Below are 20,368 nucleotides of genomic sequence, written 5' to 3' on the forward strand. Positions count from 1 at the left end.
ATATTTCAACAAAATGGATGACAACAAAAAAACAAAAAAAAACAAGTGTCAAATTCAGTGCTATGCTGAAAGCACACAAAGTCTGATCCCAAAATAAAAAAGTGTCATAAAAACCAGACATTGGGAAAAAAAACTGCAAAAACACTTGGGTGTGATTAAATGTCCACAGAACTCGACACGATGCTGCGTCACACTATCTGGTGGTTTGTGTTACTTTGTGTTTTTTCGGCGCCGGACCTTGTGCAAATCATCGACTCCCCCAGATAATCACCAGGCAGTGTCCAGGAAAACAACAGACAACACTATACAAACACTGAAACAAAGAACTGATGCTTTTTGAGGCCGGGGGTGGGGGGGGGTCCAGGTGGGTCGTAAATTGCTTGCATTAAGTACAGCCATGCATTAGCAGCGATCGTCACACATTCTTCGATACATCGTCCGGTAGCTTGCCTTTCCTGCCGACGCGCAGCAGTCAAAATATACTGGACCAAACAAACATGCGGTGCACGGGTACGGTTTCTCACATTCACCAGCTCATCAGAGAATACACTTTGGAATTAAATGGCTTTTGGAGGAAACATAAACTCTAACAAACGATCATATGGACTAATCAGCTTCTATTCTATCTTTTGTTAAAGCCAGTGAAGTTGTCTTCTGTCACTTGAAAGTAGAAAAGTGCCTCCGACAGCTAAGCACCTCCGACACACGTGCACTTGCGTGTGCAACAAGCGTGAGCTATCGCCTATAAATACAGTACGTTTTTTTAAAACTCTTCTCTCTTCAGACCCTAAGTGGTCGACTTAACAAAAATAGAATATAAAATAATTTTCAATACATTCTAGAAACAAACTGGGTTGGTCGAGTACAGAGGGCGGCGGGGGGGGGGTCGCGGAGAGAGGCAGGTCCTGGTGGAGGTGGAGGTGTGTGGAGGAGGTGGAGGACACGGTGTTCGTCCCCTCCGGAAGATTTCAAGGGTGCACCTTGAAGGAGAGCAGTTCCTCTGAGTGCATGTTGTTGAGTGAACGCAGCTCGGGAAGCTTGAGCAGCAGTTTGGTGAACGTGGTGGACGCCTCCTCGCCGTGGTTCTGGATCACCAGGTTGCGAAGAGCCCGGATCAGTTTGTCCTGCAGAGCCTCCAGCGCGTTCAGGTCCTGGATCCCTGAGCGATCTGACGAGGGCAAAACACGAATTCATTAAGGCTACGGATCATTTTAACGTTACTCATGAATTGGTAGAATCTGATCAGCTGAGGATTTTTCTATATGCTCATATTAAGCGTTCTTACCGGCTGAGACGAGCACCACGGCGGTGAAGAGACTCATTTCATCGGCGTCGAGCTGCAGCGCCGCCAGCTTCTCGCTGAACTCGCACATGGAGTTGAGGAGCTCGCCGGCGCCCAGCGAGCGCAGCGTGTCGAGGCTGTAGCGCTTGCCGCTCAGGAAGGTTACGGTCCGCTCGACCACGTTGAACAGAGAGGCGAATCGGACCATCAGCACCTGAGAGTCGACACGAGGAGGGAAGGAGGACTTTAGGTTTTTGGTTTGATTTGTGCAGGTGGTTAAAAAACAAGTAACATCTTTCATGCTTCGTTTGTTTGACGTCTTAACGAATCTTCGGAATAAAGCAACTTTTGTTTTAGGAATAGTTTTAATCCATCTGTATTTTAATTTGAAAATAACTCACACTGATGTTTTGATGCAGAATGTTCTGTGCGGATGTTGCCAATTAAAACTGTTTTGAAATAATCTCATTATAAAAAGGAGCAGAACGTCTCCATTAAAACCCACAGAGACTTTGTGAAGACTCTTTGGTTTTCATTCCAACTGTTATCAGAGCAAATATGAGTCAGCACCCAGCTGACCGTCTGAACCAGCGTGTTTGACTCCAGCACAAAACAACATGAGGTGTTTATGTTTCCGCCTGTTTGACCATTTACCTCGAAGGTTCCCGCCTTCAGCAGGCTGACTTGGTCGCGCTCGGGAAGGTCACGGAAGTCTGGGATCTTCTTGGCGAAGTCGACCACCTCCCGCACGGCCGGGGTGAAGCTCAAGGAGAACTCCTCCCAGACCTCCTGGCTCGGCTTGTGGGGGTCCACGTAGGGGGAGGTGTTCATGGGACAGACCTGGAGAGAAACACGGGAGCAGAGGGTCAGTTCAGGGGCCTTCAGCTTTCACAGGTGGAAAATCTAAAAAGTGTGAATCATGAATCACTCACCAGTTGTGTTCTGTTATTCACACAGCTGGTTGGTCCTTTGTATCCACTTGAGGTGTTTTGTGTGTGAAATTCAAGCCGACTCTGCCTGTCTTCTGAGCGTTCGCAGCTAGGGGCGCTGTTGAGCTGCTGCTGCTGAGGCAGCTGCTGGTAAACTCCCCTCTCGTCCCTGAAAGCAGCATTGGTGACGTGTTGGCTGTTACTGTAAGAGCCGTGCTGGAAACCTCCCACCGCTGCGTTGTTGTTCCACGTGTTCCAGTTCTCCTGCTGCTCCTCTACGCGGCCCTCGCACCTGGTCTCCAGGGCAACGGTGACCGATGACGCCGACACCTGACCTTGTCTCTGCGACCTCTGCTGGCTGAACTCTAAGGCGTGTTGGTGCTGCCTGCTCGTCGTGACCGCCGACTCGTCCTCGCCACTGTCCGATGCGCAGGAGGAGGCAGAGCTGGAGTTGGTGTCCATGGACACCACAGACTCCGAGTCCTGCGGGCACTGCGGCGACGAGGGGTTGGAGCACGACGGGGAGTCGGAAGTAGAAGATGAGGAAGAGGATGAAGAGGAGACCGAGGAGCCGGCGTCGTTGGTCATGGCCTCCATGGGCAGCGGGGGGCTCTGGTGGCCGTGCAGCATGCTGTGCAGCTGGCTGTTGTTGCTCATCATGTTGTTCATGGCGTTCTGCATCTCCAGCAGCATCCTCTGCTTCTCCCTCTTTGGGATGCGGCCAAATCGCACAGCTGAAGAATGACAACACAAAAAAAAGGCTTATGAGCGAATCGGCAGGTGAAGTTTGCTTTTAGATTTAACGGAATAAGAATAAAATACATAAAGTAGTGTCTGAAACTAAACGCTCACCATCTCTGGACATGCCGACCGACAGACACTTCTTGAAGCGACACTGCTGGCAGCGGTTCCTGTTGATCCTCATGATGGTGCAGTTCTCCATCTTGAGACACTTCTTGTACTGGATGTTCTGCTGGATGCTTCTCCTGAAGAAGCCCTGAGGAACCACAACATGCACCACATGAGTCTGAGCTCCAACCCTCACAGGGAAAATACCAATTAAACCTGCAGGTATGCAGAAGCTTCATTCCTGGGAACATGTCTCACCTTGCAACCCTCACAAGCGTGCACGCCGTAGTGGAAGCCCGAGGCCACATCGCCGCACACTTTGCACAACAGCACCATGCCGTTGATTTCTGCAGAGAACAGAGAGCAGAGAGCAGTGAGTCACGTGCACCAGATCACAGATACGTTCCTTACTGGTGTAGTTGTTTCAATAGCTGCACTTACTGGTGATGCTGCTCTTGGCCGCCGTGGAGGAGCGCCCGGCCTTCTCCGTGCCGTGGCCGCGCAGGTGGCCGCCCTTGGCCGGCGGAGCGATATCCACGACCATGCCCACGGCCCTGCTGGGCAGCGAGGGGCGGGACAGAGTCGGCGATGTCGACATGTAGCCGCGGCTCGGGCTGGTGCTCAAAAAGGACTCCGGGCTGGAGGAGGAGCCAGAGGAAATGTAGGCAATCACGCCCCCTGTGGAGAGGAAAGAGATGACGTGTTAAAGTGGATGAATTACGAGTTGAAGAGTTTCCTCAGAGGTTCTTTCAACATGGTTACATGTTCAGTGTTTGCAGCACAAGTTGCATATAAAAGGGGATATTGTGGATATGTAGTCTCGTCCTGCTGCTGTTGTTCTGGTATGAAACCGATCCGCAGCGTTGAAACAAGCTCACGTTGCAAAATGTGCTTTCGAGACACGACTTCCTGTATCCATGTAAACCTGTTTCTAAGAAATGTCAGACGCGCAACAACAATCGAATAAAGACTTTTCGTGAATCAGAAACGTGAGCGAGTGACAGTGACAGGAAGGAATTTTAACGGTGAATGAAAAGCTGCTTTGTTTGCCAGACAAACAAACTCCTGGCAGCACAGGTGCCTCCGACACACCCAGACGGCACAGGAGAGTGTTTCCTGGTTGGTTTATTCTCTGACCTGCTTTATCTCCTCCACTGCTCACTGGTTGAATAACAGTGTTACATAACTGGGTCTCTGTGTTATGGGAGACTTGACGACCAGGGTCACTGAAGCACTGGGACACCGCAGCGGTTTGCAGGAACAAAAACATCCAGCGTCGGGTTATGTAACGACGCGTTTGGACAGAAAAACACACGTCGTGACCTTTTTATCTCAAGAATGTGGAATTTAAAAAGGAGCGAGCCCTGGAGCCACATTACGAAACTGAGGAAATGTTTGAGATCTTTTCTTTAAAACTTGGTAGTAAGAGTTGTCCTGTCTGAATTCACTGGGTGGTTATAATAAACACGAATCATTTATAACTTTGAATATATATGATTTGCAGCAGTTTATAAGAAAAAGCATCAGGTATCGTGCTGCTGCAGCTTCTCCAGTTTGATTATCGTCATCTTTGGGACTGTGGGTCATTTGAACATTTTAAAAACCAAACCGAATAAAAGATTTCTCGAGAATGTTGATAATAGATTTTATTAGTTGCAGCCTTGTCCAAGGATTTGATGAAGATAATGAATGAACCGAGGTTTGAAATACTCGAAGCCGATTTCCTCGCAAATGAATCAAACATTTACTCGGAAAAATCAATCATCTGTGTTTTTTGTTTTTGCTTTTAATTGGAATATTTGTGTAATAAAGTTAAAAAAGGCTGGCGTGTTTTTCTCGGAGCAGACGATTACCTAACCCAACCATGACTGTTCTCTTTCACGGCCCACCCACACGTGGACCTGTCATGTACTTCTGTGAAAGCACACAGGAGGAGGAGGAGGAGGAGGGAGGGAGGTGAGGAGGAGGAGGAGGAGGAGGGAGGGAGGGAGGGAGGGAGGTGAGGAGGAGGAGGGAGGGAGGAGGAGAAAAACAAATCTAGGTCATCCGCTGCTCTTTCCCTCCGCCTCACGTGTACCCTGCAGTCCTGCCTCGCGCGCGCAGCACACACCGCATTATGCAAGGCGGCGCGTCACGGGCTGGCGCGCGGGCCAATGGCGGGCGGCTTTCGCAGGAACGTGCGCGCCACACGGAACGCCCCTCGGCCAATCAGGCGAGTGTTCCAGAATGCGTGTACACAAAGGGCACATGGCCAGGCTACGGTGTGCATGTGAGCGGGAAGTGGAACACTGTTGTTGTGTCAAATGCAAAGAGCAAAGCGAGACGCGCCGGGACGCGCCGCGACGCGCCGGCACCGCGTTAACCCCGCTTCTCCGTTACGCACAGGAACAGGGCGACACCCGCGTCCCCGTCGCGCTGCACCAACACCCCGACGCAAGCAAAACGTGTAAACACGAGTCCTGACACGTTACTGAGCTGCGATGCGTTAATACAAAAAAATATGTCAGCTCTGAAATGTGGTCGTTCATTCAGAAAAAACACACAAATATGATTTAATAACGTTATGCACTTGATAACACCTATTTTATTATTATTATTATTATTGAGGATCCAGTGTAATCAAACCACTGATGTATTTAACATTTACAACTATAAGACATAAATAACTCGGAGTGACCCAAGAATGTTTTTATATGATCAGGAAGGAAAAATAAACGGTTCTGGATCAGCTCTCGTTCCAAAACTACAATAAACTTAACAATAAAACACTTTGTACTTTATCACTAAAAAATACATAATTGTGTTAAATTGGACATCCTGGTCCCTGGATGTTTGGATTTAATGAGTAAAACGCCGGAGCTCCAGGTATGAATGAAGACATGTCCCCCGCTGCAGGTTCGAGTCCCTGCACGGTGTCATGCAGACCTTTAAATAACACATCCTCTCCTCTTACCAGGCTTCGCTGTCCCGACGTCCTCAGGCATCTCCGCGAGACGGTGGTTTCAGGCTGGGTCTCTGGACTGGTGTCACTGGTGCCACTGGTGCGTACTGGGTGCGTACAGGCGACGAGGAGGAGGAGGAGAGGAGCTGTGTGGAGCAGGAGCAGGAGTCTGAAGAGGAGCTGCAGGTCCAGATGTGAGAGTCACTGGAGCTGCGTGTCATCCAGCGGCAGTTTACCTTCTGAAGGAGAACAGGACGTCGACGAGGAACTCCCCCTCCTAGAGTGTGTGTCCGTGTGTGTGTGTGTGTGTGTGTGCGTGTGTGTTGCTTTGAGTCGAGAGAACTGAATGTTCTCAGTAGTGGGACTCGCCCATGTGACCCATTTGTCGGCCCCGCCCCTCCGGCCGGGCCGATGGAGCCACTTTAACCCAGTGACACACTTTCAGACCCGCGGGGGGGCGGGGCCAGGCGGGCCTGACGCGTAACAGTGGGACGGGAACGGAGCAGGTCACGTTGCATCGCACAACGTGAAAGCGTGGAGCAACAGTACAGTCATGCAGCGTGCACACACACAGACACACACATGCACACACATGCACACAGACACACACAGACACACAGACACACACGCACACACACACACATTGTGCTGCTGGAACATGGAGTCATTCAGGTTTTACTCCAGAAACAACAGGCTGCACCTCTACTCTCTTTATTTTACATGTACATTTTACTTCACACCAAATACTACACATACTTTGTACTGCAGTAGTGACACAAACAACAACAGGGCTACACAAACAAACTGCTCCCCCCCCCCCCCCCCAAACAAATCAAATAAATAAAGTGCACATCAGACATAGCAAAGAATTTAAAGGTCCAGTGTGTAAGATTTAGAGAAATTTAGTGTGTTTCATCTAAATTATACAAATTATTGTTTTCTTTACCTTAGAATGACCCCTTTGTATTTAAGTACTTTGTATTTAAGTACTTTATATTTAAATACTTTATATTTACATCAGCAGCGGGTCCTCTCTACGGAGGCCGCCATGTTTTTTTCACACTCGTCCAAACTGGACCAACTAAACCCTTTTGAGTTTTTATGACAACTGAAGGTTACCACAGTTTCCATTACATGTTGGGAAGGGGAGGGGGGAGGTGAGGGGTGTTCAGCTGCAACATGACACTTCACCACTAGATGTCACTAAATCCAACACACTGAACACTGAATCAAATAAAAAAAAAAACGATGTGACAGTGAATCACACTTTGAGTGAAAGATAAATCAGAATCAAGTTGTTTTTCTCTTTCATAAAATACAAAATGTGTATCAGTGAGTTTGCATGTGTAAATATAAAGTGCATATGCAGTAGAAGCATGTTTATATGTATAAATACGTGTGTGCATATACACATGCATGTATGTAAAGTACATGTGAATAGATGAACGTGTCCACTGTGTTTACTATAAACACGACCTCAGGTGAACAGACTCAACAAAACAACACCTCTGGATTCACAGAGATTTAGTTTGAACTGTACAAGTTTCCATTTTGTTGAGTTTCCATCCTTCGATTTAAAGATGCATCAGTTCAGCCAATAGCAGCTTCCTGTGAAATGGTTTTCTATCATGCATCGTTCATACGCTGCAGACACAGTTCTCAGGGACAATCTGGGGACAGGGACTGAACCACAGACCTTGTGGTTAGTGGACGACCCACTTTACCTCAACCTACAGCCCACAACGATCCCCCCGTGTCAGTAATGTGTTAACACATCCGTCAAACAAGAAGAAAAGGAAATAGTGATACGAGTTTTTAAAACCCTGTAACAAGGGCATGTCTGAAAAGCATCACTAACTAACCGTCACTTGCATCAGTTGATTTGGGCGGGTTAACACACAGAGCCGATGATAGACTGTTATCTTTGGCTGCAGACACCATGTGCATTTTTCCATCAGACTCTCTCGAGCTGACTTCATTGGCCGTGTGGGATTGTACAAGTTGCTCATCTTGGCTCTTGATCTACACGGAAACACACGACTTGCAGCGGAGATGCTGACAATAATCTGCAAATAACACAAGTCCTCTTTCTACAATTCTGAGAGAAGTGAAATTTCATATTGTCATTTTCTCAAGAATCATGGAAATCCCCCAAATCTTCCCTACTGATCAGATAGTGCATATATCTGCAGCTGAAAAGACACAAAAGTGAAGTTGTTCAGGGGGAAAAAACAAACCTGGATTGAATTTGAACTCAAATGTAAACATACTTACTTGATAAATTGTTCAGTACTGTAATATGATGGACTAACTAGCTGCCCAAAATCTATTGTACATATTCCAACGGAAACATGATTTATTGAAATATTTATTTATATCAGTGTAATCTATATATTATGAAATAAAGTGATTAAATCCTCAGGTCTGAGGAAACGTTCCCCGTTTGGACGTGTGGTTAAATCCACCTACCTTCCTTCCCACTCTGACCTATTTTAAGGATAAGTTGCAGCTCATATCGCATGAGGGGAGAACACTATGTTCTTGGCACTCGTGCCTGCTCGGTGTAAGTTAGATATACTTGTGATGCTCCCAGTCGATGACAGGTGGGGTTGGCCTGTGGCTCCGCGTCACGTTTGACGTGTTTGACACGTTTGACAGAAATAAAACAAATAGAAACAACTTTTTCAGAAACCGAGCGGCAGTTCAGTGACTTCAGAAGACAAGTTAAGAGTTGAACAGAAAAACAAAAGGAACAAACGGTCGTAAAAGATGCAAAGTTTCATATTTGTTTGCCAAACCCTCTCTTGCATCAAACCTACGACTCACTGACAGAATCAAACTGTTGCATTCTCGTGTTTTTGAAGCCTTTTCTCGTGGGCTCTTTTGTTCCTTGTCAGTTTCCTCTTCAGGAGGTGAAATTCAGACGATATCGTGTTGACGGGTTTTTCCCTCTCTCTAAATGTCTCGTTCGCAGACGGCTCTCTGCTCCTCACGTTGCTTCATCCTTTCCAACAAACCAAACCAACCACGACATCCACAGCTATTTCACGGTTAGACAATCAAATTAAAACATGACACCTCTGCAACATGAGACACGTGTTGAATCACATGTTCCCATATTTTTTGACGCATGAAAAATGGTTGTGCAAGTTGTTTATCTCATTGAGATTTAAAAAAAAAAAGCTAAGGATTTGACCTCACAGTTCAATAGTTAAAGAGGACACAGAATAAAAACAAACAGCATTTGTTGAATTATTAGTGAATGTGTTGAAACAACAGGTGGGATGTTGTCACTGTTTGGACCAGGACAAGTTCCAGGGTCAGAGCAGGAACTGGAATCCCTCTCATGAAACTGGAAACCATGTCGAGGCCAAACATTCCTCTTAATTTAAATCAAGTCGTGTAAAAGAAAGTGATAAAGAATTCCTCGATCCGTCGTAGAGGGCGATATCCTCGACCTTTGATTTTGGCGACTCCCTGCAGAGGTCACACATGTTTACTCCTCTCTGTCGCTGTCTCATAAATCTCACTGATTAAACTACAGGGCTGTGATTTGAATGTGAATGATTCACATCGAAACCTGCTGACCTAAAAAAAAAATCTGATGAGTCAAGTGCTGCTGCACGTGTACGACACCAGCTGTGTTTTGATTAGTGGAGATTAGTGAAATCTTAACGCTGCTGCTTTTCTAAAAAGCTCGTTCCTTTATGAGGAGGTCGATTTGAAGGGAGATTAGTGAAGTCAAACTAGAGCCAGAAATACTTTTTGTCCGTCCAAAAAAAAAAAATAGAAGTGTGTTCTACTAACATTTACCCAGAGTGAGAGTGTGTTTGTTTCCCAGACTCAGCCGAGCGGCCGGAGTTCAGGCCTCCGAGGAATCGTTGAGTCTTTGGCAGGACAAAAGATCATCGGGACCACGTCAGCCGTGATCTCACAAGTATTTAAAGAGCTGAACTCTGAAACACAGACTTCATGTTCCTGATCAGATAGGTGACGCCCGAAGATCCCAGATGATGAATACGACAATCACTCGATATCACTAGATTAAGACAAACTCCCTGCATGGGATTCAACCGGTTTATTATTTTCAGACAGTTCATGTTGTTTCTTCCACCGACGGGATCATGTCTTCACCCGGTTGGTTGGTTTGTTTATCAGCAGGAAACTGTTCTATCATCGTGTCTCATCTGTTTAGTTTCCCCTTATGAGTTGAACATTAACACACCGATATCACAAAACTGTAAACTGTACTGAATAGAAATGCTCAATATGTGGATTAAAGTGTCATTGGATGATTAAATATACTCAAAATCAATAACATATCAAAAACATTAGAATAGTCATCAATTAGAAATGTGGTCCCATGTTCCGAGCACGACATTTAGCAGTTAAAGCTAATATGACCACATTTAGATCCACTCTTTAATCAACAATGTAAAAACAAAAAAAGAAACGGACAAGACTTCCTTTCCATTGTGTTCCTTTATTACCATATTTGCGGAGATAACTTAATCAGGAAGCAAAAAATATACCAGACAATAAAGTACTAAAAATCTGAGATAGAAATAACCCCCCCAACACAGACCACCCCTCCTCCTCCTGCCGCCGGCCGCCGCCGTCCTCTGTGGGTTTATGTGGCGTATCGCTTTGTCCACTGTTTGGCTGTTCGGTCATGTTCCGCTCTGTTAGTCGTGTACTGGGTGGCAATGCTTCCCACCAGGGGATCAGCTGAATGGAAAAAGAATTCAATAAAATCACTTTTCATTTTTCCACACGACGTTAAAATTAGAACAAAGAATAAATGAAGTCTCGTGAATTTACACTTTCCTCATCAGACAGTTTGGGTTTTGTCTGGTGCTTTTTACTGACACTTTTCTCTTTTATAAACATATTACTTTATAAAGCATCGTTAAAAGCAGCCGTTACAAAGTGCTTCACAAAGATTAGTTTTACGTGCACAAGATGGGCCGAGGATATTTTAGCACCGGTTCCACGACCATAACTGAACAGTTTCAGTTTGTCTTTTAAGGACGGAGATGTTTACAAACTATTCGTACATGAGCAGAATCAGACGATCACTGGAGGTGTCAGAACAAATCAGCAGCTGAGTTCTACGTTTAGTTTTTCGACTCCAAATGGCTCGAGACATGCAGAGACTCCCTGGTGGCTCTCATTCATATGAGCTCAGTACATTTCTAAACTACAACAGGACGTCGTCCCGATGACGTTGGATTTCCTGTCAAGGAGCCCGCAGCGATAAAATATAGCAGCATAAACTTCTTCTATAAAATCCTGGACATGCTGTTTCCGTGCCATTTATAGAGAAAGATGATTCATATCAAATCCCTGAAACTGAAACTCAGTCTGAACATGTAACTTCATCTATATTAATATTTCAGGCTGCGAAGAGGTGAGTTTTGAAGACAACTAAAAAGGACTCTGCTTCCTGAGTCTGAATTTCTGCAGAACACAAACTCTGTGTGGTGATTTAAATATAACACCTGGAACGATCAACAACTTGTTGACGTGTCCGTCTTTGCGTTCTGTCCTCACCTGGGTTACAGTCTGTGAGCAGGGAGCAGATGGACAGCAGCACCTTGGAGATGGTGAGGGCGGGGCTCCAGTTGTCCTTCAGGATGTCCAGGCAGATCACCCCCTGACTGTTGATGTTGCAGTGATAGATCCTCGTGCGAAATGTCACCTGCAACAACGAGAACCGTGTGTAAATCTCACGCGTACAGATGATGTTCAAGTGAACCTTTGTAGAAGTTAAAGAAGAGTTTTTAATGTTTAATATTTAAGTTTGTGTTTCATTAGCAATTAAGTGTGGACTCGTTAACATTGTAGAACTTTGTTATCTTCAGAATTAAACCTGAAGTCAATGATTTATTTCCCTTTGTCGTCTGCAGGAGGAAAACAAGCCCTCTGGTGGCTGAACAGAGGAACTTCAACATGCCAGGAAACCCCATCTTGTCAAAATTATTTCTGGAGACTATGAAATAAAAATCACGTAATGCAGAAAACGCACTGATGCAACGGTGACAGACATTTTTGGAACAAACAAGTGGCCGGAAAACCTGCGTATGAGCGTTTTCTAAATCTCATCTCTCATCCTTTCACTTCACGAGGTTATTTCCTGCTGTGGTTTCCACCATAAACCAAACTTTCCATTCACACGAACACAAGAGCAGATATGAAACATGTTCAAGAGCGGAGAGTTCGACTCAAATACAAACAGCAGAATGAAAAGCCACAATACAATAAATATTGTGCTGTGCGTCCTTTTAGTTTCCAGATTGTCTGATATCTTTTACTTTATTACATTTGTTTTGTGATTCAAGTGGATAAACCACAGTTTTCACCATCAGGGTTTCATTGCCTCTGTCTCTTGATATTATTTAAACAGCACAGTTCTATAACTGGTCAGCCAATTATATCACAGGCATATTGGTACCGTTAATCAGGTTGACTGAGATGGGAACTTTTATTTGACAGAATACAAAATGCAGAAGATATGTGATTTTTACTCATATTTTACGTTCATTCAAGTTCTATTTGGTTGCATTTGAGTTTACTTTTTATTGATATTTAAACTGTTATAACATTTCTTTGTCATTAAGGTTTGATAGGGACATCGTACGAATCATTGACGTGTTGTATTTATTATGTTTCGGAGTCGGAAACTCTTACTCGTGAGATAAACCTTCAAACTTGTGAATCTGTCCCTGGACACACACGGCACTTTGCCATTGATTTGTTTGTGTGGATTAAAGGCTAAAAGACGTGTGGTATCAACGTCAGTACCTTGGGGGGTTTGAAGGGGTAGTCAGGTGTGAAGGCGATGTCCAGGAAGAAGACGCCTCCCTCGTACACGGAGCCCGGTGGTCCCAGGATGGTCGACCTCCACTCATAGATGTTGTCTCCTTTGGGGCCAGCACTGCAGAGAGCGAAACACAAACACTCAAACACTGGATGATTGTGAACATCTTTACAGGATCGTTATTATTGTTCCCTGTGGCTGAATCCACAACCTACACAGGATCTGAAAAGGTCACTGTGAGATCACCGATTTTGATTTTATAGATTCTGTGTTTGTCGTCGTCTCTGCCACAAAAAGACAGAAATGCAAATGCAGCCTCATCATTTTCAGGGGCAAAGACAAGAGTAGAAAAAGACAACACCGAAACGATGAGGAAGTGTGACAATATGTTAATGTGGATTATGAGCAGCTGTTTCTTTACATAAAAACAACTGAATCTACATCAACGTCCAAATCAATGCAGTGAGCACAACAGTGAGAACTACAGTCATCCATGTTCTCATGTGCTTACTGGAGTGTGTGTGTGTGTGTGTGTGTGTGTGTGTGTTTTGTAGTTTCTTTCTTCAGCAGGAGTTAAACTTAAGAGTCTATAAATACGACTTCCGTTCATCATCAGCCCGACGTGTCATTTCAGGGAAATACCACTAAAAGTAACACTTCATTCAGCCGCAGGAGGAGGAGATGCCGTTTGCAACATTTCCAACAAGACATGTTGCAAGAAATACGGTGATGATCTCCTCCCTTCTAGTCCCAAGTCCTGGTGTTCAATGATAAACACGTTATCAGTATAGCACTTTTACAAAACAGGTTTACAAAGTGCATCACAGACATAAAAAACTGAAAATAAATTGTGCAATTTAATTAAAGTTGTGGACAAAACATCCAATTAAAAGCCCTTTTATAAAAATGAACACTGAGGTGGTGTGTGATTGACAAAGGGAAGTTATTCCACAGTTGTAGACAGTAGAAGTCTTTTCTCCAGTCTTGCCCCCGGGTACAGAGAACAACAGCTCTCGCAGATCAAAGTGTATGAGCAGGAGTATAAAGGGACGAGGAGGTAAGGGACAGATTTAAGGAATAAAATGTTCAAATGGATTCTTAAAACCACGGGTCACTTGTGCAACGAGGTGAGAATGGGTGGGATGTGCTCACCCTTGCTGATTGATTTCTGGAGGAGCTCTACAGATAGTAAGGTGCAGCTGACTATAAATATCACTTCATCAACTTTTACCCAATTAGACATTTGTCTGGAAATTAACCATAAACAGATTTATTCCTGAGTTATGACCAAAAACATACTTTGTGATTTCAGAGAGACCTTTGACCTGAATACCACTAAGACAAAACTATTTCATCTTAAGATCCAAGTGAATGTTTTGGTTGGATTAGAATTTAAAAATATATAATTTGGATATAAAATAAAGAAACAAGTGAATTTCTAAAACAGCTTCAGTATATTTTCCTTCTAAATGTGCGGCGGTGAAAGTTGATTTTCCCTCGTGCATCATTCAGAAGATGCTTCAGTTCAAAGCGAATCCCCAGCGATGTGTCTGTGTGTCATGATCTGTAATCTGTATTGATTTCCCCTCAAAGCTGCCCGGCCTTTACCCCCCCCCCCTCACATGCAGTACATGTGGTCTCGAGCCCCTCGGGGGGTCATGAGTACAAGATATAATAGTATTGATCCAAAACTCTTGGGGGTGGTGGTGGGGGGGGGGTAGATGTTGCTCACTGCTGTGCATTTTTGATCAATGTTAACACAGATCTTTGGCAGAGTTTCGGTTCCAGCTACGACGCAGGAAATCAATCCTGAGAACTCAGCTTGTGTTAATTAACCGAGTGATGAAAGATACGAGTGGAAATGTGACAGATGAAAACTTTCACTTTATCTGCGTTTACCATCAGACGTTGAAGGATAAAGGAACCATTTTACTTTGATATCAAGGGGGATGAATGTTGTTTGATGTACATCAGCGAGATGAAACGTTTTCCTGAGGTTTCTCAGCAGACGGACATTATTATATCTGCACCAACATGTTTTCAACAGTGAAACAGCTGTAATGTTGAACTTTAAGAGTTTTGAGGAGAAGCACTTTCATAGCTCAGTGTAGTTCAGAAGCTCAAATAAATGTTTTTAATTAAACCAGATGGATTAATTTTCATATAAAACTTAGTGAATTAATTCTCTGCTGAGGAGGTGGCTGTAGTTACAGTGACTTTCTATGATTCAAGCCATGAGACACAAATCACTTTCTCTCTCACTGAAAATTCTCAATTTAAAAAGGCTTTTAAAATGTCTTACTCTGTATTCAGAGACATTTCACTGTTTAGCTAGCGTATGTAAGAACTGTGCACAGGAAGTCATCAATAAATATGTGTGTTGAATATATTTTGAAAGATACTCAAGTCTGTTGTTGTCTGAGCAATGAAATTATTTTAAAAAATGGTTTAAAGTACCTCCTGAAACTTCTGTTTTGCTCTGCGGTGAACTTAAGAATCTGTCAGTTCCAGGTGCTTCCCCGCAGCAAACTAACAGCTTGATTTCATAACAACTTTCAAATGTAGGCTGGTTTGCCTGTGGGGCGCCAGGTGGAGAGAACAAAATGAAATTCAACTTCAATTTTTCCCCACACAGACTTAGCATGAGAAGCTGTTCTTTTTGTATACATGAGATGAAATGTAGAGAAAAGCAGCAGCAGCAGTAACATCAGAGATTCAAAGCAGGAACAGTGTGGTTCTAAGGCTGTGACTGTGAGTAAACACCACTTTCTTTGTCTTTCAGCAGAAACTATCCAGACGCTGTTCACTTGTGTAGCTGCTCTGTGGCCTGAGGTTGCTTGTTTGATCTACTGAGCCCTGATGAGAGACTCCTTTTTTTTCCTGTGGGAGGTCAGAGGTCAGACTCTGCTGCAGAACAGCCGCCTGAAGCAGAAAGGGCTTCACTGATTTCCCCCTGGCCACTGCAGGAGGGAGCTTTCAGTCCAGACCATCCACTTTTAAAAAGGATAGTCGTGCACACAACCCTAACGTGCAGCTGCAGAAAAGGTCAATCCCACTTAATACTTAACTCTGTGTGTTAAACACCGTATGAATACAGGGCAGCAGATGTTTAATTATCTGATTAGGTTCCCAATTACTTGATTCTGTGTTTAGATTTCAGAAACTAGTGAGAACTTCCCATTACAATTTCCCCTGAATCCAGATTGTTTCTTGTTTTGTCCTGAACATCCGAATATTTAAAAATAAAAGCATAACCCTAACCATGTCCTTATTGTTAAAAAAAAAAAAAAAAAAACGTGGTTAAATGCTATTATAGTTTTTATTGTACATGATAATTCACTTGCACTGAATTGATTAGAAGAGGAAATATTATAGTCCCGTCAATAAAAAGTTGGCAGCACACAAGTGTTTGCATTGCACCTCAATCCTGGACCAGTCCACCAAACATTTTTTTGTTTTTGTCAAGACAAAATTGCAACTGAACTATTTATACTTCATATTTGGAGGAGTGCTTAATATAATTTCGGTGCATGAACATCGGCGCCTAAAATTACAGTAAAATGTGTAGTTACATGACAACTGGTTTTGCAGCACGGCCCATATTAAAGTGGTTGTTATTATCAGCTAATTTTAGTTTATCACATAATCACTGGTGTCACAGAAAAGTACTAAAGGACACTAATGACATGATAGTTTTCCACAAGAGAGCACTTACAATTTTACTGTGGAAAAATGTCCTGTGCACATGACAAGTTTTCGAGGCTCTACAATATTTTAAACAGGATAGATTAGAAGTTCCTAATTTATCAAATAGGAAATACTGCCGTCTTTATTCACTTGTCAGTATATATATGAATACAAGCAAAAAATAGTGTAGTATCCAGGATATTAGCACCTGAGTTCAGGCTTTATAGAAATTGGTATCTGGAGAAGAATATAGGGATCAGGGTTTTGCCGAGTACACCACTGAACAGAAATAGACTCAAAGCAGAGAGTGGAGCTCACCTGCAGTTCGGCGGAGGGTCCAGTGTAATGTCAGCCAGCTCTTTCTGAATCCTGCACAGGGAAATAAAATCAAAAATCAGTCTCTGGAGAATCACAACATCGATGAAGAAAAAGAGGAAATAATGAAACTTCAGGGAGTTACTAAGAGAATGTGATTAACAACTTGAATCACTTGGTTTAGGAGCCTGTTCCTCTCGGCCACTGTCTGAAACGTGATTGTGAAAGTGACTCACTAAAGGACCTGGACGGTGAGAAGTGTTCTCTTGTTTTTCCAGAAGAGAGAAAAAGGGGAAGCCTTGTGTCATTTACTGCAAACACAGCACATCTTGTGACTAAGTACGTTATGGTCCATGATGCTGCTTTCTATGAGCAAGTGGACATGTGCTCCTCATCTGGACTGATGTGTCCCTGTGTGACTCCTGAGTGATGATGACGCAAGGGGGAGGAACTGGAACTATTACTGTAATTTACTATTAAATGCTCATAAATCCTATTTCCAGCTGCAACAAAGTGCATCTGTATTTGTTTTTTTGTTATTGTTAAAAGTAATTTCTTGTCATTTGCCGTTCTGCCCCAAGAGAAATGACAACTTATTACCAGACGAGTAACGAGAGGAGAACAATATCAGGGGACTGATCGTGAGCTACATTAGAATAATAACTGATTTAACAACCTTTGCACAATCTGCGGTTTCATATTTTGTACCTCTTGGCGCTGGTGGAAAGCAGCTTGGAGGTCTTGCTCATGCTGGCTTTGCTCTCCCGTTTCTTCTTACAAGGCGTGTCCCTCTGTCTGGTTTGGCTGGAGGAAGGTGGTGATGAGGAAGAGCTGGTGCTGGCACGGGAATCCTCATCCGACATACCGGTTTGGATTGAAGAAGAGCCGGAACCTGAGGCCAGAAACCAACCAGGGCAGAAATCAGCTCCCTGCGTCACTGTACAGCAGAAAAGGGAGGAGACGCTAACCTGTCCTCCGAGTGGCATGGAGCCGATGTGTTGCTTTCACTATTCAGACAAATCTTCCTTTAAACGTTATTTCACTCTGACTCTTTATTTCACGAAGTTAAAAGCATCAAACATTCATTTTGCTTTGTACAATTCTGGGCATCCTATTGGCGAACACCCCCCCCCCCCCACCCCTCTGTGGTGGATATCGCAGTCTTTCTATTCTTGATGTAGGAATTTACACCCACTCTTCCCACAGATCACTTTAAATTCCAAGATACTCTGGATGTCTCGGTGCTGAACACGACAGTTGGTTATTTGTTTTCATACTGTTAGTACGGAGAGGGGGGGGGGGTTAGGAAAATCTCTCTCTCTCACGCCCCCATTTATTTGGGGGTTTATTCAATCAAACACTAAAGATTAATGACAGGACACCCCCCCCCCCGAAACTGCAACATCAGCATCTAGCCCTCAGTGTAGGTCATCAACCCGGCCTCCTCCATGTCAGTGGATGGGACATAGAGCAAATTAAAAAAAGTCAACCTACACGTCAAACAAGTTCTTCGTAGTTTTGTTCAAGTTCTAATGTTTCCTGGTAAATTTGGTTTTAATCTGTTATTTGGTTCTATAAAAACAGGGCTAAAGCTCATGATTGACAGCCGAGACCGACTTGTGATTGGTCGAGAGCAATACTCAATAATGCAGATGCAATCCACGATGACTAAATTTGATTTGAAGTTTTGATATAATCAGATCCTTCTGCAGCTTCTTCGACTCACGCTCGATAATCAACGACTTCATTTTCGGAGGAATTATTGTTCAATAACGGGTGATTATTATCTGTCAAACTTTGGTCAGTAAACAGGAAGTAAAGTTTATTCTGTGAGGTATTTAAAGTTTAAAGGGATAGTTCACCTAAAAAATGAAAAATTCTCGAAAACAGCTTCATTTACTCCATGTTTTCAATTTGAACGTCCGCTGTTATCTTCGGGTTCACGCGTGGATCACAGAGGACGTTTAGGCTAATGACACGATGTAAAAGATGCAGAATCGTTTATTTTATGTTGTTTTTTAACGTTTGAATCATTGGTCACCGTTGACTTCGGTTGTTTTAGATTCGGGTTCCAACGCCGTTTAACCCCCTGAAACTCCAGAAGTGTTTTGTGGACTCAACACTTCACCCCCCCTCCATCATAGTGATGAGGGGATAATAAGGGAATTATCATATTGTGGGGGCTTTTTAATGTTTATCATGATTGAAGTGAATTTAAAGGTCTTCTTGTGATTCCAGCCTCAGACATCTGCTCTTTAACTCGAGTACATGAACGATGGACATGTTGTTGTTTGACATATTTACACTTTAAGTCTTAATTGAAATCCAACCTGGTAAATTAATCCCCTGGTTAACTGTATATGGGGGGGGGGGGGGGGGGGGGGACGCAAACAAAGCTGTTCTAGCTAACGTTTGCGTGACGGTGAACGAGCAGCCTTTAGCCGCCGAGCTAGCTAACAGCTCGGGCAACCACCAGCTCAGCTCACGCTAACGCTGCCATGTTATTTATTAAATACTAATAAACGTAACGGGGTCAGTGTTGGCGTCATCGTGGGGGTGAAGCCCGGGGTACACGATGCTAACCCCCCCTCCTCAACTCCCCACACACACACACACACGGGCCCGACGACTTCAGGGATGTGGCTACTTCTTGGAGTAGCGCAGCTGGGGGAACCTGCTTTGCTAAGCATCCCCATCAAGTGGGGCCGACGACGGGGTGGAATGAGCGCGGGGGTCGGTCGTCCTGGTTGCGGGACTCGGTGCGGTGGTGGTGTGCGTTTAAAAATAAATGAAAGACATCTTTAAATCTGAGGGCGACACGGAAACATTAAACCCGTCTATCACACGCACAAACACACACACATACATACACACAGAGCGGCCGGGGAACACTCCGCGCCAGCACATAGCCGGAGCCCGTTTTCCGTGCCACCAACTCAGCACCGTGTTTGTTTGTTTCCTCGTCTTTTAAAAAAAAAAAAAAACCCCACGAACGAACCGAGGAGTTCGGCCGGAGACACGCACGGACCCCCGGGGGCCCGCTCGTCCTCCGCGGGCCAACCCCCAGCGAACCACCGCGTATCCCCCCCTGTCTAGTGCAACTTACCCCGTCTATTGTGTCTGGAGCTCCGCCACAGTCTCGCTGGCTGCTGCCTGTCGCCCTCTGCGGAACGGAAGTAGCCTCCCGCGGCTGCAGCGGCGGAGCAGCACCGGTCCCCGTCTGGAGGTGATACCGGGTCCGGCTCGGTTTCAAATGTCCAATAACCTCTTTATATTTTTAATCTTTATTGACATTGCATTAAATTAAAGCTTCTGTATGGAGGATGCACAACAGCACGTGTTTGCAACAGGAGGTCAAACCTGTGAGTTTTGACTTATGTGGACATTTGCTCTAATATTTAATCTGTAGAAACTGAAATAATGAATAACAGGAACATTTCTGGATTCTTTCATGTTATCAGCGTCATTTATTTAATAGTTATGAGTTGATTTGAACTCATGAAGCATTTCTCACTATTTTCAGTTTAGATTTACAGTCAGATAAA

At 44.3% G+C, this 20,368-nt stretch overlaps 2 protein-coding genes across 2 annotated transcripts; both read right to left on the reverse strand.

Moving 5' to 3' along the window:
• Positions 1-228: 228 nt before the first annotated feature.
• nr1d2a (nuclear receptor subfamily 1, group D, member 2a) lies at positions 229-6,343 on the reverse strand. The gene is made up of 8 exons (XM_034609937.1): positions 6,014-6,343; positions 3,502-3,738; positions 3,319-3,407; positions 3,064-3,208; positions 2,215-2,945; positions 1,937-2,122; positions 1,286-1,496; positions 229-1,168 (listed from the first exon to the last, which is right to left on the reverse strand). The coding sequence occupies exons 1-8, from the start codon at positions 6,042-6,044 to the stop codon at positions 969-971; spliced, it is 1,830 nt and encodes a 609-aa protein (XP_034465828.1). The 5' UTR covers positions 6,045-6,343; the 3' UTR covers positions 229-968.
• Positions 6,344-10,464: 4,121 nt separating this feature from the next.
• Positions 10,465-20,079, reverse strand: LOC117776230 (ubiquitin-conjugating enzyme E2 E1). Its single transcript, XM_034609941.1, has 6 exons — positions 19,930-20,079; positions 17,532-17,715; positions 16,827-16,877; positions 12,806-12,938; positions 11,555-11,702; positions 10,465-10,729 (listed from the first exon to the last, which is right to left on the reverse strand). Exons 2-6 carry the CDS (start codon positions 17,684-17,686, stop codon positions 10,632-10,634), a joined length of 585 nt encoding a protein of 194 aa, XP_034465832.1. The 5' UTR covers positions 17,687-17,715; positions 19,930-20,079; the 3' UTR covers positions 10,465-10,631.
• Between the last annotated feature and the right edge of the window lie 289 nt (positions 20,080-20,368).

The sequence above is a fragment of the Hippoglossus hippoglossus genome, chromosome 16, assembly GCF_009819705.1.
Source record: "Hippoglossus hippoglossus isolate fHipHip1 chromosome 16, fHipHip1.pri, whole genome shotgun sequence".
In the NCBI taxonomy this organism is placed as follows: Eukaryota; Metazoa; Chordata; class Actinopteri; order Pleuronectiformes; family Pleuronectidae; genus Hippoglossus; species Hippoglossus hippoglossus.